Source organism: Lingula anatina, chromosome 1 (assembly GCF_051362555.1).
Source record: "Lingula anatina isolate TDL-2025a chromosome 1, LinAna3.0, whole genome shotgun sequence".
In the NCBI taxonomy this organism is placed as follows: domain Eukaryota; kingdom Metazoa; phylum Brachiopoda; class Lingulata; order Lingulida; family Lingulidae; genus Lingula; species Lingula anatina.
The window spans coordinates 38,128,323-38,153,811 of record NC_141767.1 but is presented as its reverse complement, the minus strand read 5'-3'; the positions used below and the strand labels follow the sequence as shown (position 1 = coordinate 38,153,811).

At 33.9% G+C, this 25,489-nt stretch overlaps 1 protein-coding gene across 11 annotated transcripts in view; it reads right to left on the bottom strand.

Annotated features, from left to right (window-relative positions):
- The window catches only part of LOC106160932 (uncharacterized), a 60,469-nt gene that overhangs the window by 2,835 nt on the left and 32,145 nt on the right, over positions 1–25,489 (bottom strand). For 4 of the 11 annotated variants that reach the window (XM_086994379.1, XM_086994401.1, XM_086994387.1 and 1 more), the window contains 51 exons: positions 24,836–24,958; positions 24,544–24,666; positions 24,084–24,206; positions 23,760–23,882; positions 23,474–23,596; positions 23,099–23,212; positions 22,548–22,661; positions 21,952–22,074; positions 21,541–21,663; positions 21,171–21,293; positions 20,933–21,055; positions 20,657–20,779; positions 20,316–20,429; positions 19,961–20,074; positions 19,460–19,582; positions 19,168–19,290; positions 18,644–18,766; positions 18,345–18,467; positions 17,970–18,092; positions 17,634–17,756; positions 17,278–17,400; positions 16,279–16,401; positions 15,944–16,066; positions 15,380–15,502; positions 15,065–15,187; positions 14,791–14,913; positions 14,119–14,241; positions 12,557–12,679; positions 12,264–12,386; positions 11,845–11,967; positions 11,404–11,526; positions 10,976–11,098; positions 10,493–10,615; positions 10,134–10,259; positions 9,587–9,709; positions 9,161–9,283; positions 8,571–8,810; positions 7,874–8,179; positions 7,408–7,527; positions 6,809–7,093; positions 6,429–6,515; positions 5,887–6,096; positions 5,437–5,684; positions 4,773–5,077; positions 4,146–4,450; positions 3,651–3,850; positions 3,062–3,236; positions 2,501–2,614; positions 2,074–2,187; positions 1,374–1,648; positions 493–809 (listed from right to left, as the gene is read on the bottom strand). In XM_086994379.1, coding sequence (XP_086850505.1) covers positions 493–809; positions 1,374–1,648; positions 2,074–2,187; positions 2,501–2,614; positions 3,062–3,236; positions 3,651–3,850; positions 4,146–4,450; positions 4,773–5,077; positions 5,437–5,684; positions 5,887–6,096; positions 6,429–6,515; positions 6,809–7,093; positions 7,408–7,527; positions 7,874–8,179; positions 8,571–8,810; positions 9,161–9,283; positions 9,587–9,709; positions 10,134–10,259; positions 10,493–10,615; positions 10,976–11,098; positions 11,404–11,526; positions 11,845–11,967; positions 12,264–12,386; positions 12,557–12,679; positions 14,119–14,241; positions 14,791–14,913; positions 15,065–15,187; positions 15,380–15,502; positions 15,944–16,066; positions 16,279–16,401; positions 17,278–17,400; positions 17,634–17,756; positions 17,970–18,092; positions 18,345–18,467; positions 18,644–18,766; positions 19,168–19,290; positions 19,460–19,582; positions 19,961–20,074; positions 20,316–20,429; positions 20,657–20,779; positions 20,933–21,055; positions 21,171–21,293; positions 21,541–21,663; positions 21,952–22,074; positions 22,548–22,661; positions 23,099–23,212; positions 23,474–23,596; positions 23,760–23,882; positions 24,084–24,206; positions 24,544–24,666; positions 24,836–24,958 — 7,696 coding nt within the window. The remainder of the gene's footprint in view (positions 1–492; positions 810–1,373; positions 1,649–2,073; positions 2,188–2,500; positions 2,615–3,061; positions 3,237–3,650; positions 3,851–4,145; positions 4,451–4,772; positions 5,078–5,436; positions 5,685–5,886; positions 6,097–6,428; positions 6,516–6,808; positions 7,094–7,407; positions 7,528–7,873; positions 8,180–8,570; positions 8,811–9,160; positions 9,284–9,586; positions 9,710–10,133; positions 10,260–10,492; positions 10,616–10,975; positions 11,099–11,403; positions 11,527–11,844; positions 11,968–12,263; positions 12,387–12,556; positions 12,680–14,118; positions 14,242–14,790; positions 14,914–15,064; positions 15,188–15,379; positions 15,503–15,943; positions 16,067–16,278; positions 16,402–17,277; positions 17,401–17,633; positions 17,757–17,969; positions 18,093–18,344; positions 18,468–18,643; positions 18,767–19,167; positions 19,291–19,459; positions 19,583–19,960; positions 20,075–20,315; positions 20,430–20,656; positions 20,780–20,932; positions 21,056–21,170; positions 21,294–21,540; positions 21,664–21,951; positions 22,075–22,547; positions 22,662–23,098; positions 23,213–23,473; positions 23,597–23,759; positions 23,883–24,083; positions 24,207–24,543; positions 24,667–24,835; positions 24,959–25,489) is intronic. The other 7 variants (XM_086994430.1, XM_086994438.1, XM_086994395.1 and 4 more) reach the window with 7 other exon arrangements.

Below are 25,489 nucleotides of genomic sequence, written 5' to 3'. Positions count from 1 at the left end.
AGTTATTTAATAGTTGTTTGTGTACTTTTACTAGCCTTGTGGGGAGGATAGATTTTGTATTTACCATGTTTTTATCCTCAACAAATTAAAGTTTTATAAATCAATGTATTCTCTTTGCATCTATAATTTAGTGTAAAGCTAAATTATAGTGTAGAGCCCATATATAGTTTGATTGCATTGAGTGGATATGTGAATATGGATGATCAGAATATGTTGTATGTGCTGGGTGTAATGATGTGACAGTAAAATCAAGTTTACAGAATTTTCAAGAGGTTCTTGATACCGTTAAGTGATCACACTTTAGTCAATGCAACCACCACTTATTACGGTGATCGTTTTAAATAGGGATTAGTTGCAATAAAGGTTCCATTAAGTTCGATTAAAAAAAAAATGTTACGTCAATCCAAATGCAGCTAAACCATAACACAAATATACCTGATAAAATTAATGGGCTTTATATTTTTTGAAATTAAAGCAAAAATTGAGTTATACCTGGAGCTTCCTGTGTAATCTTCAACTTCAAAGCTCTGCCCAAGAAGGTTGTCGCGAAGATAATCTGGCTGCACATTGCTCACATCAGTGCCATTTCTAAGCGTGTAATCATCGCTATGGTCACCATTGCAATTTCCACAGATACCACGTAAATAGCCACGGTATACCGCTGGTACCTTGATGAAGGCCTTTTCATCGTAGCCAAACCTGACAACCAATCCAAAATCAGTTGAAACTTTGACAGTTTTCCTTCCACAGTATTCAATTTTCACCCTGCCTCTAATCTTCAGGGGAACTCTGACAGAGTGTCCATTTACCTGAAACATGAATAACATAACATAACTCTCTAAACTTATACACAGGAGTTTTTTAAAAGAATAACATTTATACATCTAACACACTAATTATCAAAAATTCCATTATACATGTATTCTTGACACAGTTCAAAAATTGCCTAATGAATTATTTCATACACCCTCCTAATACAAATACTTAAAAATTAATGAAAACGATTGCGTGAGTCTCAGAGTCAAAATTATTGCAAATTTACTGCATTCCCTGCAAATTTGCAATAACATGAATGCTTTCTTGCAATCTTACTGCAAACATAAGATATTTTTGCAAATATGCTGGCTGCAAATCTGATAGAACATAAAATCTTTCTTGCAAACTTGCTTAGCAGCAATACAAATTTTTCTTGCCAACTGCAAACTGGTTGCAGCAAATTTGCTGCAATATAGCTGCAAACTTTTCATTTTCCTATCATGGGAATTCACATTGATATCTGTTCTGTGCAAGTTTGCAATCTATATGTATAGTAGTGCACAATGCCCAGACAAGATTCAGATCTTTATATAGAGAACATGTATATATCAACTCACAGTAACTTGTCCTTCCCTGTTGATTTGGATAATGTAGCTATAAACTTCCACTGTGATCACATCTGTGGTGGATCCCTCTCCATCCTTGCCTTCAGCTGTATTCTTTCCTTTTACCCTAAAGCTCTTCAATACTGGCTCACATCCTTCCCATGGCCTGAAGCTGGACAGCATATACGTACATGTGCCATGGAAGTGAATGGTTTGGCCGTCGTGACTTGTAATGTGGGGATCTCCAAAGACGTGGCATTGGCAGGGAGCGTCAGAGGACACAGTAGCTATAAAATAATCAGGAAGATGTGGTTTATAAAAGATAAAAAGTTCTTCGCTGTAAAATTAGTCATTGTTCATTATGATTTACAAAGCACTGCTCTTTTTAAGAAATTCAGTTTTGCATATTACATTTGAATTCTAGGATGATCATGTTCCTGTCATTTTATGCTGGAAACCTATAGGAATATGTACAGAAACTTGGATCATGAATAAATTCAGCAAAATAGCCTATACAACAATGAACAACAGAAGGCACAAGAAAAGAAAAAATAAAGCTGAAGAGTAAGAGAACAAAATGAACCCAATCTTTGGACGAGTTGAGCAACAACTGATCAAACATACACTTCCCAGTAGATTTAAATGCAAAGAGAGAAAATATAACTAAGTCGTAGAAAATAATGATTTATCAATGTCTGCCTGGTTAACTTACATATCTCACAGTGTCTACCACTGTATCCTGATGCACACTTGCAATAATAGTCATTCACTTTATCAATGCATCTTCCGCCATTATAGCATACAACTCCGACACACTCATCAATATCTAAAAAATGCCATTGAAATTATATTTTAAAAAATTCAATCAAGAAAGGTAATTTTTTCTGAACTACCCATGGTAAAAAACAACATTTGTATATCACTTAGACATTTGAATTTTATAATAGTTATTTGAAATGATCTGCCAGCTGCTAAAATAAACCAGTAGGGGCAAAAAATGTGACACAAAACAGGCACCCATCATTTCAGACTGGTCAAACTAATATCAATCATGTAAACTGCAAAATGAAGTGATTTACCATAAGACAACAGTAAAACAAAGCAAAATTTATTGAAAAGATATCTAAAAATATACTTACTCTGCTCGCATGAGAGTCCTGTGAAGCCTCTTGGGCAGACACAGACAGCTATTCCGTCCTTTTCCTTACACTGTCCACCATTATTACATACCTTACCAGCACAGACATCTTCAACTAAGAATTAAGATTTTATATTTAATGTATGAACAAATAATTTGAATCTACTCCAACTGTGCATTCTTTTTTTTTTTTTTTAATTTTGTAACCTAAATTCCAAATCTCAAAAATTAAATCAAAAGAAAATGTATAACAACTGGTAAAATCCTTTGAAAATTATTTACTAAACTGTTTTCATAAATTACAATTCAACTTTTTCTTATATATATATATATATATATATTACATTTTTTTTTGGGGGGGGGGGGGGGGGGAATATTTTGTCATGTCATTCTGATACACCATCCCGGAAACCTCAAGATACATTTTCTTTGAGCATCTGACATATATCAATAAATATCAAGTCTGAAGTGGCAAAACAGTGCTTTGCCAGTAATTCAGTCAAAAATTTAGATCAACTAAATCTATGAATTGTAAATGAGTAACAACCAATCTCCTTGGTACCTTCACATGTGTATCCATCTCCAACATAAGGTGGTCTGCAGATACAGTGGCGCTCTCCTTCTATCTTCTTGCAGCTGGCGTACTGACTGCAGTTCTTGTAGGTGGTCACAATGTTTCCAGTGGAGTTACACTCGTATATCTTTGAACAGTCATAGCTTAGCCAAACTTCTCCAATCTGAGATATGAGTTTTAAAAAAGAATAATAATTCAATCACTTGTGCATGGTTGAAGGTTGCATGTTACAAATTTTCAGGCTTCAATCTCCGTTGCAGTTTAAAACCCCTTAAATATGTGACAGAATGCTTTAATTGTACTAAATCTAATACCTTTAACCTTTGTAAGAGCTATTTCTTTTTCAACAGCAATTAGTACAAGTTTCTTGTTTTTCATACATGCAAAACAATGGAAAAATTACAGTATTATGTGAACCATAATCATGTCTCCTGACCAAAGTCAACTAAAATAAGCTTGATAAAAAAGCTAACTGCCCTATCAAAATATCTGAGCACATCATCTGTAAAATTCAATTGATCTCATAATAATAATAATAATAATAATAATAATAATAATATTTAATATCTACACTCACCTCATGGTATCTTCCCATGTTCAGGCAGCCACACTCTTCCTTTGGCACACACTGGGAGTCACTGAACACATAGCCTGGGTCACAGAAACAACCCTCCACTGGTGGCTCCGTACACTTCTCTGCTGCGTACAGGTCTGAACAGGTGGCTGGGCAGGCTGACCCTACTGGCAGGTAGTGGCTGTGCTCGCCACACTCCATTACTATAGGAAGAAACATTTCACATGTTCAGCATTGCTGTTGAATGTGCACATGGATTATGTTTTTGGGCCATGTTGTTTTGGGATAAAAGAAAGGTTATGTGAATGTACTTTGAAATACATGCTCATAAAGATCGGAAGCAATATTGATTAGGTATTAGGATATATGGCTGTGTGCTTATATGATGAAAATAACTTTATGTTGAAAAAATGGAATAATCACTTTGTTTTGAAAATGGCCAACATGAATTTCTTTGTAACAAGACATGAAGTTCTATACTGATTTCTTGTCACTCACAGCAGCCAGAGGCAGCTCTCCAATCTCCTGTACCGACTCCAGCTTGTCTACACTCAGTGGCGAACTCTTCAAGAACACTGCAAGCCGATTCCTTTGCTTTCTTCCATGACTTCACACTAAGAGAACACACATCTCTCACACAAGAATCCAACCTATCCTGTGTGGACTGGACTCTGCCTGATGCTATACATTCTGCAAATGCTCCATCGGGACTGTTCAATAGGCCGCAGAAATTGATGCTGTTTGCTTTCACCAAGTCATCCACAGAGCAAGGTGTGTCAACATTTGTTGTTCCATTAGTACACCTGATAAAAAGTGAATAATAAACTGTGAGTAAATGGATGGTGCTTTGACCTGATGGGCAATATATATGAAAGTACATTAGGGAAAAATGTTGTGGACTTCAATGAAATTTATTATGTACATTTTTATGCTCTAACCCCAAAAAGGTATCACCTTGTATTATTCAAGGTGTTACGGCACAACTGGTTGTTCTGAATAGTCCCGCTTTTTATCCTTACCTTAAAAAATATATTAAAAAATTTTTAAACCATTGCTCAACTTTGAAAATAGGACAAATGTAAGCATGCAGCAAGCATATCTTTTAAATGCTAAATAAAAACTCACTCTTGGCTTCCACCTTCAATTTGGTAACTGATACCAATCTCATTGTCACGCTCTTCTGGATCGAGGGAGGAAACATCTTGACCACTAGCAGTTGTGTAGTCATCAATAGCGTTGTCATTACAACTGCCACATATTCCACACATCTCATCCTTGTAGCTGCTAGGAGCTCGGACTGTAACATGGTTATTGTCAAAAGTAACTCGCAGCCCAAAGTTGGTTGCCACATAGGTGTTGTAATTTGGAAGCATGCCAATGCGTATCTTATTTCCAATGTTCATCGGTGCGCAAATGCTTTCTCCATTCAGCTAGTAAATTAAATTAAAATGATAATTAGATTAAAAAAAACAACTCCCACCTAAAAGGATTTAAAAAAGCTCAAATGGTAAAGTGCGTTTGAGTTGTATAGTGATACATAAAGCAGAAGACTAGCTGGCAGCAGTGACTGCAATCTATACTTAAAGAAGGTATTTCAAAATCAAATGTTTTACAGACATGAGCCTAGGTTTCAAAAAAAAAAGAAAAAAAAAAACATTTATCATGGAACCCAACACCTAACCAGGCAGGGGTCTATGGCCGCTTTAGGTCCCCGAAAAATATAAATTTTAAAAACGCGGGATTCTGCATCTCAGCAAAAAAAGCTCATGTCTGGCCTTAACATCATTACCTGAATGGCAAGCCCTGGTCCAAGCCTAACAACGTGACTGTCAATGGTCACATCCACGAAGCGAGCAGTGGAACTTCCATCTTTGTGATCAATATCTACTTTGAATCCTGGAAGGCTGGGATCACCTGCAGGGCAGTACCCAGACAGCAGGTATCTGCAGGTGCCATCAAAGTGGATGTTGCTCTGATCATAGGTGGTGTAGTCCATGTTTGCAGCTGCCCTACAAACACATGGTGTGCTGCTCAAGGCTGAAAAATAGTAACGAAATGTGTTATTAACCTATTAAATATGTATGTATTTAATTTTTTAATGTTCTTGTTGATTTTGACTTTGGAATTAACAGTAACAGATAGTATCAATGCCTGACTAGGACTAAAAAAATACAAGTATACTATAATAAGCTTTTTTCACGATAAAACTCAAGTTACAAATAAAAATATTAATACCAACCTCCATCACAATTCTTCTGGCACAATGGCATCTTGTTGGCCTTGCAGGTGGCAAACTGCAGGACTATCTTGTGAGACTGGCTGTTGGGGTCTATGGGTTCTGTACTTCCCTTATAGTGTAGCTGGACGCAATAGTTCACTTTGGCACTGCCCTGCACCTTGAACGGGTTGTTTGGATCCTGGCGATCAATCCAGAGGATATCTTTATAGCCTACAGTGAAAAGAGAGTACCGGTGCATTAGAAAAAAAATTGATTTTTCTGTTTTTAATCTAAATGAGATGCTTGAGATCTTGCTGGATGAAATGAAAATTGTTAAATTTAGTGCTTATGTCATGACTCTAGATGACCTTTTTCTGTTTTTCTTAATATCTCAAAGTTGCTGCATGATAAAAAAATTATGCAACAGTCAAGAAACCACCTTGGATTAAAGCCCTTACAATTTAAGGTAAATTGTATCTTCAAGTACATTGCTGATGTTCTGCATGAATTGGGATCCGGCAAGTTTAATTAACAGCACATATAATTTTTATCAGCTTAATTACCATCAGAGTTCCACTGTATCATGATTTTGCTACCACAAATGTATTTAACTTTGCCTCCAGTCCAGTATATCCTAGATTCCGTGAAACCTGCAAATACAATGGTCCAAATTTTAGGAATTGATCGCAAATACACAAATATTTATTGATAAGAAAACTGTGATAATGTTAAAAGCAAATAACATATAATTAAAGGCATCCTAACAGGGATTTACCTGCCATATAAAATTTTCCTGTCTTTTTTATAAACATTAATGATATCACACTACGGACAAATCATTATCCTATCAAACAAAATCTTTTCTTAATTAAAAAATTCAAAATATATACCACAGTTATTGACATTTTAAATATTGTGCTAAGACATTGTTTTGAAAACTTACCAAAGCTCTGCAACCATTTCTCAATATTATCCCAGTCAGTTTTGGTATAGAATCTCACAAGATGGAGTTTCATGGAGTCTTCCCCATCAAGATACCTGCAGTACTTCTCGGCACTGGCTGCGTCAAAATTGGTGGGTTGTAGTGAAAGACAGCCTCCTGCTTGATAAGAGGTCAACACTGGAGACCAGTGTCCTTTTCCAGTTGGGTCAGCACAGGAGCAGTTACTAGAGGGAGGTGGTGTGGTTGGCTCTTCGGTGGTTGGAGGTAGGGTGGTCGGTGGCAGTGCTGGAAGAACAAGACAGGAAGTAATAATGTTCTCTGTCAACTTATCTGGTCCTTGAAAGCATTAAAACAGTCGAAACTCCCACAAGAGGTACACCACAATACTCAGTTTCCCCTCTAACACAATTCAAACCAATATGAAAGCAACTTTTATAATACTTAACATGGCACTTCAACATGAAGAAAGAATTGAGGAATTTGAATTAATTTTTTTTATCTGATCCCTATTTTGAAGTTGATTTATGTTACAGAGATGACATATATAAAAAGAAATAATTATTTTTCTAAGACAAAGAAGAGGTGAAAGGTTATCTTACGATCACAAGAGTAGCCATCACTGTTCAGGACATAGCCATCATGGCAACTACATGTGCGCCCTGGTGACATCTCGCAGATGTGTTCACAGCCACCATTGTTATTGTCACAAGGTCTAAATTCTGAAATATTTTTTGTTAATTTAATAAATCAAAATATCAAGATATTAAGATCATTAAAAACGCAAAGATACTCATCCCTGACCATTTGCAAAATCTTTTCAAAAACAAAGTCTCATAATTAAACATCAACTATTTAATAATTAATAAAAATTAAGTCCTTTAAGTTAGTTGACATTTATTTTCCACTTTGATAGAGAGAGAAGTGCTTCTTTTCACTCTTAGCAGTAATCCACTTTCAAATAAATTTCTTTAAACCAAGACTCTTGTCTTCATAAAATTTTTCTCTTTTTTTTCTTATACAATAAAACTACATTTTCAGGCATTGTGATCTATTTTGGTAACATACCTCCTAGACATGTCTTCATGGCAAGAGGAAGCTTCTTGGTCCAACAGCTACCAAAGCGAAGAGAAACCTTATGGGTGCTAGTGTCAGGATCAATAAGATCTTCACTTCCATAATAATCTAAGAATACACAGTAGCCCTCCTTCACACAGCCCTTGACCAAAGGACTGTCACGGTCAATAACGAAAACATCATCACCTCCGTTACAATCCCAAACAATGTGAATCTCTGAACTGTTGACCATCTTCACCGACCCACAAGTCCAGAATGATTTGCATGTTGTAAAGCGTGGTGGGTTGGGTATGTAATCTAAAAAGAATGTAAAATTATTCATCATCTTGAAGATATTGTTATCATGCTGATACTACAGAAATTAGAGCTGAGAATTCTTTAAATATCTATTGTATTACTTTAAATATTCACATTCCGTGAAGTGTCTGTTACTCCTCAGATTGGAAAACAAGATTGATTGGTAACCCAGCTATGAAAAATGTACTGTTTATCAGACAAAAACCCAAGTACATCACATCTGTAGAAATAAACATGTAAGACAAAAGAATAGAGCATGTCACTATCTTCTTCACAGAAAAACTCAAAACAGTTATTCACACTGAAAGTTTTAATAAGCCTCTCAAATCTTCAAACTTTTCCACCTTTTATTTCCTTCCCAATGATTACAAATGGTGTCAACTCTACTCACCTACACCTTGGAGCCACTTCTCAATAACAGCCAGATCCTTCAGCGAACTAAATGACACCAAGGATGGCTGAGGGAGAGAACCACTTCCATCTAAGTTTTTGGCAAACTTCACAGCCTTACTGCGACGCATTGGTTCATTCTCCCTATATGTCATACATCCAGCATCAAGGTCCAGCGAGCTGACCGCCTGCCAGCCGGCCTCTCCTGTATGGTCAGGGCAGTGACAGATGGGCACAATTTCTGTACAAAATAACAAGAACTTCGGAGTTCAAAGAAAAAAGTAATGTTTGAGAAAATAGTTGGTGTTGCAAGTGTTCATTGTTGATAAAGCTGCATGATTCAATTTGCTTGTGTTTCTTTTTCTTAGTGTATAGAAGAAAATGTAATATTTCCGAAAAAACCTGAATTTCTCCAATACTTATTAATAAATGAATAAATTAAACACACAAAAACATACCTATTTTATATGTAAGACCAGTACATCTGATTAATAATGTAAATAAAAATTAGCCTAACCTTTCCTTTTACTAATTTATAAGCACCAATTATACAACCTGTTTGAAATATGATAGAAATGTTCATAATGTTACCTTCACAAGAATGTCCGTCATCCTTCAGCTTGTATCCATCTTTGCAGCTACAGGTGTACGACCCTTCTGTGTTATGACAGTAATGTTCACATCCATCTGTGCCTTCTGCACACTCGTCTATGTCTGATTTTAAAAATATCATTGAATGTATTCGACTAATATCGGTTTTGAAATAATTGAAAAAGGCTCATTTGCTTTGTTACATTGTAATTATCACTACATAATAAGTGAAAGTTGCAAAAATAAAACTTCAGATCATCAGATATCATGTCTTCTTTCTTTAATACAAATAATGTTTAAATAGGTTAAAATATTTGAATCATTACGCTGTGTTAAATCTTTTATCACTTAATTCTCATTTGTCAAAATTGCAAGAAATCAAACTGCAATCATATTTTGTATGTGGAACTGAATGAAATATCTTACCTCTACACCCGTGCCCATCATCCAGCAACATATAACCAGCATGGCACTGACATTCGTAAGATCCAACTTTCTCCACGCAGATGTGTGCACAGCCACCTTTATTGGTCTGGCATTCAGGATTATCTAGAAAGTAAATAAGTCAGATTTGCAATATCATGGAATGAATTTTTTGTTACACAGAATATCAGCTATGTACCTACTTCAAATAATTTACTGTTCCTTCACACTTTCAAGCTTTGAAAAATAAAGGAAAAAATCCACATTAATTACCTTTAGGGGAATACAGTATTTTATGTTTAGGGTTAAGAAAGCATACAAAATTTTGAGATCATAAAACTTATGACCTTCTTAAAATGTGCTTTTACATAAACTATCATCTTTGACAATAAAATTACATGCAACACTTGCACAAATCAAAGAAATTAAATGTAGGGAACTTTAATAAACATACACCCACCATAGCAATTAGCCTTCTAAATACTGCACCAATATAATACTGCGCCAATATAACAAAGCACTGTATTATATTACAACTAGCCTGTCTTACCTATGCACTTATGTTTGTCATTAGGGTCCACCATGTAACCATCATTACATGTGCAATAATAGCTACCTTCTGTGTTGACACACTCATGGTCACAGCCACCATTGTTATGTTTACATTCATTAATATCTGGAAATAGATGTCAAATAATTTTTTTAATTCATGAATAAAATATTTATATGTAATATATATCCGGACTAGATACCAGTCAGGGCCTATATGCATTAAATTATATTAAAAAATAAAAAAACGGGTTTCTACAGGGGATCTAAAAATGTCAGCAGTGAAAGGTACTTAATAATTGAACAATTACTAATACCTAGTTAAATTTCTGTGACTGAATCAAATGAAACAAAACATACCCTCACAACCATGCTTGTCATCATTCAACATAAAACCATAATTGCACTGACATTCATAGGATCCAGGGATCTCTACACAAATATGTGCGCATCCACCATTATTAACATCACATTCAGGAATGTCTGAAATACAGAGTTCAAATATATTTACTTGTATTTATAGTGCATAAACTGGTGAGCACAATTTAAAATATACATTTGATGTTCAACTTATGTCCTATAAATGAACTATCAAAAATACAAAAAAAAAACTCTATGTGAAGATGATGGTTAAGTACATGAAAATGCCTGTGTAAATTGTGCACAGTATTTCCTATCAAGTTTCAATGACGTTCATGCAACTGTTACTTAAAAATCACATGATACTACCCATTTAAAATCAGACAGGAGCCTGGGTTACAAAAAATTAATTGATAATCTCTAAATTCTGAGCCCATTTCTGTTTACATATTAGCTCCTGTGAGAGCAAGAGAAATCACTTACCATTACATGTGTGTTTGTCAGCATTTAGAAGATAACCTTGGAAGCAGGAACAAGTGTAGGAACCATCTGTGTTGGTGCAGACGTGATCGCAACCACCATTGTCAGTTTCACATTCATTTATGTCTTGAAAAAGTGAATGTAACATTTGCATAAGCTTGTAAAGGATAAAAAGAGCTGCAAATTTTGCTGAAATTCCCTTGGGGAAACTTGACAATAAATTGACTAAGATTTAGCAACACGTATAAACATCATTTTATACAAATATTTAATTATTAAAAATTCAGGAACCAACACATTTAATAAGCAAATTGAGGGGAGGGGCTGAAAAAGGGGGGAGAAGGGGATTCTGACATTTTAAAAAATATATACCATTTTAAGAAAATACATCAACATCCAGACCTGCAACACATGCCATTTGAGTTTTTTACCTTTACATCCATGCATGTCTATCATGAGCTCATATCCTTTCTCGCAGCTGCACTGGTAGGAACCTTGCAGATTTGTACAATTTTGGCCACAGCCTCCATTGTTCACACTGCACTCATCAATATCTAGATTTGTAATTGAAGATATTATTATATACGTATAACTAAATGGAATATCAATCTGTTATTTTGATCAAAATTCCTTAATATTTAATTTGTTATACAATCAGCAGCAAACTGTAAAACAGTTTTTCATCATTATTTAAAATATCCATTGATTACAGTTTTAACCGACACATTATCTATCTTAACTGATTGCACTATTCACAAAATAGTATTAAAGTCTTTAACATAAAAAAAGCAAATCAGATAAAATGATATTCATTCTAAATCACTTGAGAAAGTAAATTACTCTCATCCATCACAGAGTTTCCCTGTTCATACCTATGCAATTATGACCATCATCTGCTAACATGAATCCATAGTCACATAAACATTTGTATGACCCAGGTAGGTTTTCACATTCAAAGGCACAGCCTCCATTATTGTTATCACACTCATTTATGTCTGGAATTACAAATGACAAAAATGTATGAAATGAAAAACAAAAGTTCTCCATGTGTGTAATGCATTAAAATGCAACAGAGCTAAAGAATTTGGATTTATCAGAATGTATATATTAAATAAATATGAACTAAATTTACAACAGGTTAAAAGTAATTGGTGTTCCATGTTATTAATAGTTATGGCACACCTTATAAACCCACATCAAGATCTAATAATCATGAAATTAACTTCTGAAAAATGCAATGAAGATGATAATTAAACACAATTCATTATTTCATGTCTTATCAACTACTAACCATTACATCCACGGCCATCATCTGCCAGCATGTATCCATCTTTACAGCTGCATTTGAAAGAGCCTATCTCATTGATGCATTTTTGAGCACAGCCTCCATTGTACATCAAACACTCGTTGATATCTAAAGAAGAAAACAGACAACATGGTTTCCAAGTGCTCTTAAGACTTCTAGAACTTTGATTGAAGAACATTCTGCTTATCTATAATTTTTTAAGCATTCTACAAATAGTCATTTCTCTTTCATTCAGTTCAGTGTAACAGACAGAAAAGTTGTACGGAATTTCATCTTACCGTCACAGGTCTTGCCATCCATGTTGAGAACAAACCCAGATGTGCAACTGCACTTATAACTTCCTATCGTGTTGTTACAAATCTGTTCACAACCACCGTTATTGTCCAAGCATTCGTCAACATCTTAATTAAAAAAAGGAAAAAAGAAAAAATTTCATTTAAAAAATGTCATTCATTTAAACCCCCTTTACACTGGACGGCGTCCTTTGTGCGTCCTTTGTGCGTCCATGAAACTAGCCAGGACGCCGTCGGACGCTCAAAGAACGCACAGTGATCGCCAAGGTCGCACAGAGAACGTTCAAGCATCGCCGAGGACGCCATGGACGCCGCGATGTTTTGAGCATGTTCAAAACAATCGCAGAGAGAACGCGATGGAGGATGGTCGCTCAATGGACGCAGAAAGGACGCACAAGCATCGCCGCGGTCGCAGAGAGGACGCACAAGCAACGCTGCGGTCGCAGAGAGGACGCACAAGCATGGCCGCGGTCGTAGAAAGGAGGCACAAGCATCGCTTCGGTTGCAGAATGAAAACTCAAAGATCGTCCATTTTTTTTCACTCTCAAATGGGGCCGTGATGAAGTATTTTTCACCAGACAGGAATTCTAAGGGCAACAGTGTTCTGTTTTTACCCTAAAATTCATGAAACGATCCATTTTTTTAGGTTATTATAAAACGAATATTTTGCCCTTTTTTACAAGATGAATTAATTGTCAGAACATTTTGCAGAATTCGTCATTTGAAAATGGATTCAAATATTCTATGTTGTGTCAGTCACACTTTCTCGTTTTCGGCGCCTGTCCATCCTTCTTATAAGGATAACAATGAACGTCTGATTGTTTATCAGTCCATGTAGACCTTGCATCACTATATATAGTTTAAAGCGTTTATTCCCATTTATTTGTTTTGTGTGCTGGAAATGTTCTTTATCGGATGACCTGGTTAGGACCGATGAAAGAATATGAGTTAGAATATAGAGAAGGACGCCCAAACAACGCTCATCGGTCAAGCAGGATGCAGAATGATCGTAGAATAGACGCCACTGATCGCCGATGAAGGTACAGAGAACACAGCAAGAATGTTCAATGGTCGCTCAAACATCGCAATGGACGCATTGGGTTGCACAGGGGACGTACAGTGGAGGCAGGCAGGTTGCTCGCAGTTTTACAGGTAAAATCAAGATTCGGTCGTTCAAAGGACGCACAAGGGACGCAGACGACTTTACACTGAGACACGATTTAATTGCTTTGGCGACCGTTGAGCGTCCTGACCACATTTTTGAACGCAGAAGGGACGCAGAAAGGACGCCGTCCAGTGTAAAGGGGCCCTTAACAGTAATGTGATGTATACTACAGTAATGTGATGCAAATCTGAATTACCAATTATCTTTGTATTGGTTTGGACATTTGACCAACAAAGTGACATGACTTTTTAGATGATTGAAGTTTAGTAAATTGCAATAAGAATAAAATGACTGATTTATTACTACCATTAATTTTAAACAAAAAAGAAAAAAATTGAATTTTTTTTGTTTAAAATGTAAGAAAAAAAAACCAAAGTGATACCTTTGCAGCCATGTCCATCATCCTTCAGCATGTAGCCAGATTTACACTTGCACTTGTAGGACCCAGGGAAATTCTCGCAATAATGAGCACAGCCACCATTGTTAACATCACATTCATTAATATCTGGAGAAGACAAAATGAAAATGTTGTTTTTAAAATCAAACTGGTAAATGCTAACTTCTGCTCTAAAAGGTTAAGTCAATTTTTTTAAAAGGAAGCACAAGCATCTTCATGACTTAAATTTTGGTCTTCATCAACTCTAAGGGCCTCCTTTTTTTCAAAACTATATATCCCATAAGACTAGTATTGTATGCTGATTCTATTTTTCATAAATTCTCCTTCATCAGAATTTCACAAAAATTTAACCAAAACATTTTGGATATCAGGTTCCATTTGAATCTAACATATGCTGGCACAATTACATTACACTTAATTGGGAAAGTTTAATGAATAGATCTTTTAACTTAATACACATATCCCAAGCTGACCTATTCCATTTATATAAGATGAATATATATGAATTTTAATAACTTAAGAGACAACATACCATGCAGTAGGAGCAGCAGTAAATGAAATCCTGTTGAATCACAACAGATAGCAATCAAAATATTGAACTTAAAAGTTTTGTTTTATATTATTATGTGTGTAAAATTGTGTCTTAAGATCCCCCACCTTGACAGCCATGTTGATCCTCCTTCAACATGTATCCTGCGCGGCAGCTACAGACATAGGAACCTACTGTGTTGTCACAATCATGCTCACAGCCATCTGTGTTGTCCCCACACTCATTAATATCTGAAATATTTTTTTATTAATAAAAATAGAAGTTTGACTCTCCAATGCATTTTTGTCCAATGTCTTTAATGAATTCTAATCGTCTAAAGCAATTTTGAAAAACTTTAATAGCCAATATTCATTTCAATTCAATGCTGAAGAAATGCCCTACCTTCACAAGTTTTCATGTCTGCAGCCATCTTGAAACCGTTATTGCATTGACATTCATAGGAACCAATTAGGTTCACACAAATCTGATTACAACCGCCATTTTTGTCAAAACACTCATCTATGTCTGTAATAGAAAGAAAGATAGCTGGAATACAAAATACTAACAACCTTTTCAGAGCAAGTGTAGCACTGACTTTCCTCTTTAATCAATAATTTAAAGAAAGCATAGGGTTGTAAGCCCTGTATCAAAACTTAAATCGTTCATTTGTGCAGGCATGGACTTTTAAAGTAGAAGATGTAAAGATGAAAGTATTACCTTCACAATTTTTCTGATCTGGTTTCATTTTGTATCCAACTTTACACTTGCATTCATAGCTGCCAGGTAGGTTTATGCAATCATGCTGACAACCTCCATTATTTTCAAGGCACTCGTCCACATCTAAATATTTACAAAATAGTAAATAAAACATGTTACCAATAGTGAACAACATCATATTAATTAATTAATTATTACAGTGAATGGTAAGAAGAAGCATGCTACATGTAAGTGGTAAAAAGAAACAAGCTACATGTAATAATTTATTTGTTCTCCAGAGATATAGTATGACAACTATCACACATCTAGAGGGGGGAGGTTTTTAACCAAATCAAAACTGTATCAAAGGAAATAATAGTAATCTCTTGTACATACACATTTTAAAATATTCAGTTTTGACTTGTGATATAAATGTTATGACCTACTGGGTCTTCTTGATGCTGAACAATATCTAAATGCATCAAGGGCAAAACTGTAGAAAAAGTTTGTCAATGAAAACTAGGCTACCGAGCAGAATCTGAAGCCTTTCAAGACATGATGTACAAGTTTCAGAGACAAATTTACCTTCACATGTCTTCATATCTGGTTTCATTTTGTATCCAACCTCGCACTGGCATTCATACGAGCCATTTTGGTTCACACATATCTGATTACAACCACCATTGTTGTCAAGACATTCATTTATGTCTGAAACATCAAAACAATATGTAACAAGTTAAATTAAAATAATTATTATTTCAATAATAAGTTTGAGTTTTAAAGTGCAGAAAAATCTTAACAACAAAAGCTTACTTTAAGTATAATATGTCTATAAAAGAGTAAAGTACAACCATAAACAATCTAAATAAAGGACATATGTAACAAAAAAGGATCATAAAAAAGTACATCCACTAATATACCTTTGCACCCTTTGCCATCATCTTCCAACATGAAGCCAAATTTACAAGTACATTGGTATGAACCAATCTCATTGATACAATTGTGTGCACAGCCTCCATTGTCAACTGCACACTCATCAATGTCTGAAATTTAAAGTTCATCAGGTCTATGATAGTTAATACAGTGAAAAATGAAACAAGAAAATCTACTGTTTATCTGTTCAAAATTCCTCGCACCTCACTAAATCAAATGTTTAAGTTGTTAAAGATTGACCATTTTGCTACTCAAATATAGGCATTTTCTAGTATGATCCCCTTTTTAGATTTTTTTCAATTTCAGTGTATTCAGCACAAATCTTTTTTTTTTTTAAATACAGACAAGTCACTTGAGCTTGCATGGCCAGCTGAAATAGATCTACTGGTAAGGAAAACACCCACCCTGATGTCTGAGTCAATTCAAACTGTGTCAAAATATTCATTGAGTATTCAAATGTCACATTTTACAAGAATTTGGTATAGAAATGCACTAGACATCTTTGACATTATCACAATGGTTACTGTTACATTGCCTTCTGTGAACCCATTCATGGGGAAGATAAAGTTCTGCTACACATGCATCAAACAAGAACTTATTAACATTTTTACTGGAAATATCTTCACTGGTAAAAATTTACTGTTCCACAATAAATACATCTACTCTCATACCAGGGCTATGGCACCTACCCTTGACTTTGAAATGACAAACTAATAAAAAAAGGATTTTCGATAAAAACCTATTTACCTTTTGTCTAGTCATCTCCTTCATAACCAGATGCACACAAGTACAGGTGCACATATTCACATCATCAGTGCATGCCCTCCATTATCAAATATTAATTCTCTCACACATAATTCTTATTATACATTTAAATGTTATTGTAATTTCGAATGTTTCCTTGTTAATCACAATTTTTTTTTACAAAAAAAAAAAAAAAAAAAAAAAAAAAAAAAAAAAAATCAAAACTTATTGTTATTAGTTACCTTCACAAGTCTTCATGTCTGCTGTCATTCTGTGTCCTGCTTCACACTGGCATTCATAGCTGCCATTTTTGTTTAAGCATATTTGATTACAGCCACCATTCCGATCAAGGCATTCATCCACGTCTGAATTTTTAAAAAGGTATATGGTATATGCACATTATATCATTACTTAACACAGCTGACAAGTTTGAATATTTTTACATTAAACCACATTCACTTTGAACTTAAGGGATTATCATCCAACACAGATAAGTAACAATTTAAAGTCAATATCACAGTAAACATATTTTGGTTGTTCAAACTGTGTTTAATACTGTTCTTATTATTTATAAAGTGGGTTGTACTTTATATATTACCTTCACATGTTTTCATATCTGGTTTCATTTTGTATCCTTTTGTACACTGGCATTCATATGAGCCAGCTTTGTTCAGACATATCTGATTACAACCACCATTGTTTTCAAGACATTCATCTATGTCTGAAACACCAAAATACAGCTCATTCATTAGATCAGTGGTCACTGGTCACCTTTCAAAAGTACATGAAATGTGGTACAAAAATGTGTGCTATAAAATTATAAGCAAGTGTCAGATATGTTACCCCAGAATCTTCTACTATTCCAATGATTCAAATATATCTGTTATCTTTCATTACCGTCTAACAGAAGATACGTCATAAACCAATGCCATACCTTTGCATCCTTTGCCATCATCTTCCAACATGAAGCCAGAATTACAAGTACAGTAGTATGAACCAATCTCATTGCTACAATTGTGTGCACAGCCTCCATTGTCAACTGCACACTCATCAATATCTGAAATTAAAAAGGTTTGTTGTTATTTAACATCCCATATCAACAATATTAAAGTGACTTATTTGTATCACACTCATTGACATCTGAGGGATAAAATATATTAGATTTATTAATCCAAAAATATGAAAAAAAAGGTCTTAACAATAAATGGAACTTTTCAATAGCACTTGCACCTGTATGACTTTCAAATATTATAATCTTACCAATCTTTTATATAGATTATAACCAAAAAATTTGAATTGTATGTATTACCTTCACAAGTTTTCATGTCTTCTGTCATTCTGTATCCTTTGTTGCATTTACAATCATAGGAGCCAGGATTGTTCTCACATATCTGATTACAACCACCATTGTTGTCATCACACTCATTTATGTCTGAAAAATGGTATCAAAGCAACAAATGAAAAACAACAATATCAAATATAAATTGACACACACACACAAATATATTGTTTAAATCATACATCTAAATGTAATTTCAAATGTTTTCTTGTCTATCAAATATCTTTATAGAAATAATAACATTTCAAGATTTATTGTTATTTAGTTACCTTCACAGGTCTTCATATCTGCTGTCATTCTGTATCCTGCTTCACATTGGCATTCATAGCTGCCGTCATTGTTCAGGCACTTTTGATTACAGCCTCCATTCTGGTCAAGGCATTCATTCACATCTGAATCATTAAGAGGTATGACATGTATCCACATAATATATAAATTCCCTATACACAGGGGCGGACCCAAAGATATTTTCTGACAGTCTTCCAAATTATCTTTGTTGCTTCATCCTTCATTTTTGACTGTCTTCCGACAGAAAAAAAATTAGATACCCATCAATGTAAACTTGAAAATCTGACTGTCTTCCGGAAGACCCAGAAGACGGCCTAAATCCGCCCCTGATACAACTGACAAGCTTAAATTTTTGACATCAAGTTAATATTCAATTTGGGGGGTTATCATCCAACATAGTTTACTAACAATTCAAAGTCTATATCACAGTAAGCATTTTCTGGTTGTTCAAACTGTATTCAATACTGATCTTTATATGAAAAGAAGCTTGTATTGAACTAATTACCTTCACATGTTTTCTGATCTGGTTTCATCTTGTAACCCGTCTTGCACTGGCATTCATATGAGCCTACTTTGTTCACACATATCTGATTACAGCCACCATTGTTGTCAAGACATTCATCTTTGTCTGAAACATTGTTATTTTGAATAATCATAAAATAACCATATGAGCTAAGGTAAATATTTATACCAAATGATGGATAATGAACCCACCATCTGTTACTTTTTTTACTTTCAAAAATCTCTGCAATATTTAGGACTCAGTTTCAAATAAATGTTGCATTATGTTGCCATACCTTTGCATCCTTTGCCATCATCTTCCAACATGAAGCCAGTATTACAAGTACAGTGGTATGAACCAATCTCATTGATACAATTGTGTGCACAGCCTCCATTGTCAACTGCACACTCATCAATATCTGAGGTCAAAAGGTATGTCATTTAACAACGTTAAAGTGACATGACTAACAAACTAAAATCAAGTTAACCAAATAGTTCATAGAGAGAGAGAGGGGGGGTAATAATTATGAGAAAATACTAAACTTATTAACTATTGGCAAATACTGTGTCAATACACAGATCTTTAAGCACACATCCTTCACTCTCAAGTTTGATGGTCTTTCTCAAACTGACTACTATATGTATGTAATATGGTATATCAGCCCTGCAAAAATATCTGATAATTTCACCTTAGGTGTCCTATATTACAAAACCTGCAAATCACACATCTGATGAAATTTGGTCATATTTTTTAAGACAAGAAATGAATTCTATGTTCTCTACAAACTGACTGTTACCTTTTTCACAGTCATCTCCTTTAAATCCTGATGCACAGGTACAGGTGTAGGAATTCACACCATCAATGCACGTTCCTCCATTTTGACATGGATTATCCACACAGTTATCAATATCTAGTAAAAATAAATCATACGCAACTGTAGCATTATGACAAACTAATACCTACTAGTAGATATTAACTAACTTGCACAAAGGGTTCATACATTTGGGTGCCTTGATAGAAAATTCTTTAATCTTACTAAGATTTAAAATGAAGACAATGGTTCATATTTTCACTGGCAGTTCTATCAAAATGAGAATGCGGAAAATTACATGAGCTTCATATCAGACTAACAAACTGAAAATGACACTTACCTGTTTCACAGTTTATTCCAGTAAATCCAAGGACACAATTACAATGGAAACCCAACACTTTGTCCTCACATGTGCCTCCATTTTGACATGTGACACCAAGACAGTCATCATCATCTGGAAGCACGCATTAAAAAAGAAATGTTTTTTAATATCTTAATCTCGTTTAAGCATGCTCATCACATTCTGAATATAAACTTCGATAAATAATTCAACTGAACGCTTGACAATAAAAAAAAATGCAAAAAAAAAATGGATTATCAACAGATGTCAACCGAATTAAGAATGCAATGAACATTATAAGAGCAACTTATAATGTATTTGCAAGACCAAACCTATCTTACTTTCACACATTTTGCCGTCAGCCATGAGAGTGAATCCAGGAATACATGAACAATAGTATCCTCCATCTTCATTGTTACAGTTCTGTTCACAGTCACCATTATTTGTATCACACTCATTGATATCTGAGGAATAAAATATCATCTGACAATAACTTTATAATCACAGATCTTTTAAGCAATGAGTTGTCTTTCCCAACCAAACATACACCCTATTACTTTTGAAAGCGAAATTTTTGACATTTTTTAACATGAAAAAATTCTGAATGTTGACATTACCTTCACAAGTTTTCATGTCACTTGTCATTCTGTATCCATCCTTGCATTTACAATCATAGGAGCCAGGACTGTTCTCACATATCTGATTGCAACCACCATTGTTGTCGTCACACTCATTTATGTCTGTCATAAAAGCAAGTGGGAAAGCAATGAGATACTTCAAAAACAATCTATGCAATTTTTATGCAATTATCTTAATGGAATATTAGAAAGTGAATGCATACTCTAATATTGTTACCTTCACAAGTCTTCATATCTGCTGTCATTTTGTATCCCGCTTTACATTCGCATCTGTAGGATCCAGGTTCATTCTCACATATTTGGTTACAGCCACCGTTGTTGTCAAGACATTCATCCACATCTGAATTATTAATAGTACTAAATAATACTTAACCATATAAAACCTCATTTCTTAACATAGTTGAAAAGAAAACTGTATATATTATAATTTATGACAATATTCACTCTATATTCTTTTGAGATTATGATTCACAAAAGATATGTTATAGTTAATTGTTTTCATCGCTCTCTCTGTATATATAAATCTTCTAATTTTCAATTAACTTCATATTTATCTTTGCTAAACAAAAAGCTGTTTCAAGTATTACCTTCACATGTCTTCATATCTGGTTTCATTTTGTATCCTTTTGTACACTGGCATTCATATGAGCCAGCTTTGTTCACACATATCTGATTACAACCACCATTGTCCTTTAGACATTCATCTATGTCTGAAATACATGTACCGCAATACAATTAATAAAATATCAGTAATCTATCTATCATGTAAAAGAATGCACAAAATGTGAAGAACAAAGAAAAAAGAATAAAAAAAATATTTAAAGTTCATGACATTAAAAATCTACTACGTACATGATGTTGTAAAAATATGCTAAATATGATAAAAAGAGTGTTTTGTTAGATGAATAACCCCAAAAATCTGCTTCTTGTCCTCTTCAACTCCAATGATTAAAATCTGTTATATTAAAAAAATAATTTCTCATAAACTTTTGCCATACCTTTGCATCCTTTGCCATCATCTTCCAACATGAAGCCAGATTTACAAGTACAGTAGTATGAACCATCTTCATTGGTACAATTGTGTGCACAACCTCCATTGTCAACTGCACACTCATCAATATCTGAAAAAGAACAGGAATGTCATTAAATAACAAATCATATCATATCATCAGTGTTTACAGTGTGTGCAGTAAAATGTTTGGGAAAAAAAGGAATAATTTTAATTATATGCTTTTGGGGGAACAAAAATAGAAACAATCTTCATACATAAAATACATACATTTACAGGATATTTTGTTACACAAGTAAGGTCATAAATAAATCAAATTATTTTACTTAATTAAATTGTCATTGTTCAAATTAAGTATAATAAAATTAGAACAACATTAACAACATAGCGCGAGCCAGTTACTTATAGTAACTGGCTTGCGCTGCCAGTAATTTCGCCATGTGAACGAAGCCTAAAGGAAACATTCTATGAACAAAAACTGTAAAATACTTCACATTCAAGTCTGTTTTGCTGATAGGTCTGCACTATCTGAGTGCTTTTCTAGTTTGGGACAACGAAAAAGGTGTTACATAAACTGAATGTTACCTTTTTCACAGTTATCTCCTTCGTAACCTGATGCACAGGTACAGGTGTAGGAATTCACACCATCAATGCATGTCCCTTCATTTTCACACGGTCCTCCTGCGCAGTCATTGACATCTGGCACAAATAAAAAGCATAACATTAGACTTAATTCTACAGATTTTCTTTCACTATGTTTAAATATGAAGAAGAAATACTTACCACAGGCATATCAAAATATGAATCAATTCACTTTAAATTGGAGATAAACATCCACCACTTAAAATGTGCTTCCTGGAAATCCTTTTTATTCTTAAATAAACTATTTACAATATATGCCTTATTACAGCCATGAAAGGGAAATAAGGTAAAGCAGAATTAAAGCAATCACCTGGACATTAACAAACTTGATTAATTGGGTACACATAAGATGTTATTTTCCTAGCCATTCCTTAAAACCTTATTCAATTTTCAAAAAATAAAGGTTCAAATTTCATAAACAGTACCATGAAGATGAAAATGTAATACATTATATAAGTTAAATATCAGACTCACAATCTGAAAATCATACTTACTTGTTCCGCAGTATTCTCCAATAAACCCAAGGACACAGGCACATTTGAAACCCAACACTTTATCTATGCAAGTACCTCCATTCTTGCAGATGACACCAATACAATCATCATCATCTAAAGACACAAAGAAAAATATATTTTATCTTAATATGCCTTAATATACTTACAAATAAGTTACAACAGTTCACAAGTCTTATTTTTAATAAATTATTCAATGTGTCTATAACCTTCAGAATACATATAATAAAACCTTGAAAAACAAACAAAAAAATGAAGTAATTTTCAACAGATCTGGAGTGAATTTACAATTTTATGCACAGAAAATGAAAGAAAAATTACTACAGTCATGTATTTGCATGACCAAACTTATCTTACTTTCACACATTTTGCCATCAGCCATGAGAGTGAATCCAGCAATACATGAACAATAGTATCCTCCGTCTTCATTATTACAGTTCTGTTCACAGCCACCATTATTTGTATCACACTCGTTGATATCTAAGGGATGTCAAGAAATTCAATTTCAAAGATAATAAATAATACTGAACATGTTATTAATCAATGGAGCGTCTTTTTCAACAGAGCACACAAAATTACTTTCAAAGAATTTTTCTGACTTTCTTTGCATGTACCATATCAAAAATAGAAATGTTGACAATACCTTTACAAGTTTTCATGTCACTTGTCATTCTGTATCCGTCCTTACATTTACAATCATAGGAGCCAACACTGTTCTCACATATCTGATTGCAACCACCATTGTTGTCATCACACTCATTCATGTCTAAAAAAAGAATAATATCTATGCAACAATTGACAACAAATGAAATCATGCCACTAATATTTTTAAATGTAAGTTTTCACACAAATATATTTTACCTTAATGCATTACAAAATATAAGTATAGAGAAAAAAGGCTTTCTTGAAATTGAATTATCGTAACAGAAGAAAATTGTTATTTCAAAATTTATAAATACTTAGCTACCTTCACAAGTCTTCATATCTGCTGTCATTTTATATCCTAATTTACACTGGCATTTGTAGGATCCAGGTTCATTCACACATATCTGGTTACAGCCTCCATTGTTGTCAAGGCATTCATCCACATCTTTAATATCAAATACATAAAGAATCTATAGCACTTATAGCTGCCATTTTTGTTCAGGTTTTTTAAAATTATAGTGGTCATTATGTTCAAAGCACTCATTTACATCTAAATTATTAAGAGAAGTATGAGATGATATCCGCATCATATCTAGTTTCCAAAAAAGCTGACAAGCTAAAATTTTTGACATAACGGATTCAATATAAATTTCTGAGATTAACATCCAACAAAGATTAGTATTAGTTCATGATTTACAACAAAGTAAACATTTTCTTATTGTTCAAACTGCATCTAATACTGATCCAATTATTAATATAGACGGTTGTACTTAATGGATTACCTTCACATGTCTTCATATCTGGTTTCATCTTGTAACCTGTCTTGCACTGGCATTCATATGAGCCAGCTTTGTTCACACATATCTGATTACAGCCACCATTGTTGTCAAGACATTCATCTTTGTCTGAAACATTGTTATTTTGAATAATCATAAAATAACCATATGAGCTAAGGTAAATATTTATACCAAATGATGGATAATGAACCCACCATCTGTAACTTTTTTTACTTTCAAAAATATCTGCAATATTTAGGACTCAGTTTCCAATAAATGTTGCATTACGTTGCCATACCTTTGCATCCTTTGCCATCATCTTCCAACATGAAGCCAGTATTACAAGTACAGTGGTATGAACCAATCTCATTGATACAATTGTGTGCACAGCCTCCATTGTCAACTGCACACTCATCAATATCTGAAGTCAAAAAGGGATCAAGTAAAAAACATATATCATCAATTTTACAGGAAGAGCATGTTTGGTAATCAAAAACAGAAACACTATCTATATAATTAATATTAGCAAAAGTTTTTTTTTCATGACTAAGATCACAAATATACCACAATCTAATGACTTTAATTAAAAAAAAAAAGCAACAGAAATGAAGATTTATAAGTTTAAAAAAAGTTTTGTCTGCAGAAGAACTGAAAACCTAAACTGAACTTAAATTGACAAGTTGTTAGTTTTCAAAAACAAGTCAAGAAAAGAAGGCACTTCTTGTTGAAACAATCTGATGACAAGTAACACTTTTTGATCATATTTTATCAGACATATGCAATGAATTAATATCACAAAGGATAATGAATTTTACCACCTCTTGACAAACTTAATTGCTTATGAAACAATTTTACACAGTTTAAAATCATGCCTGTTAAATTTTTCTCTACAATCTCCTGCAAACTTCTCATTATGTCAAATGCAAATTCAAAACCTTTGAATTTCATCAAT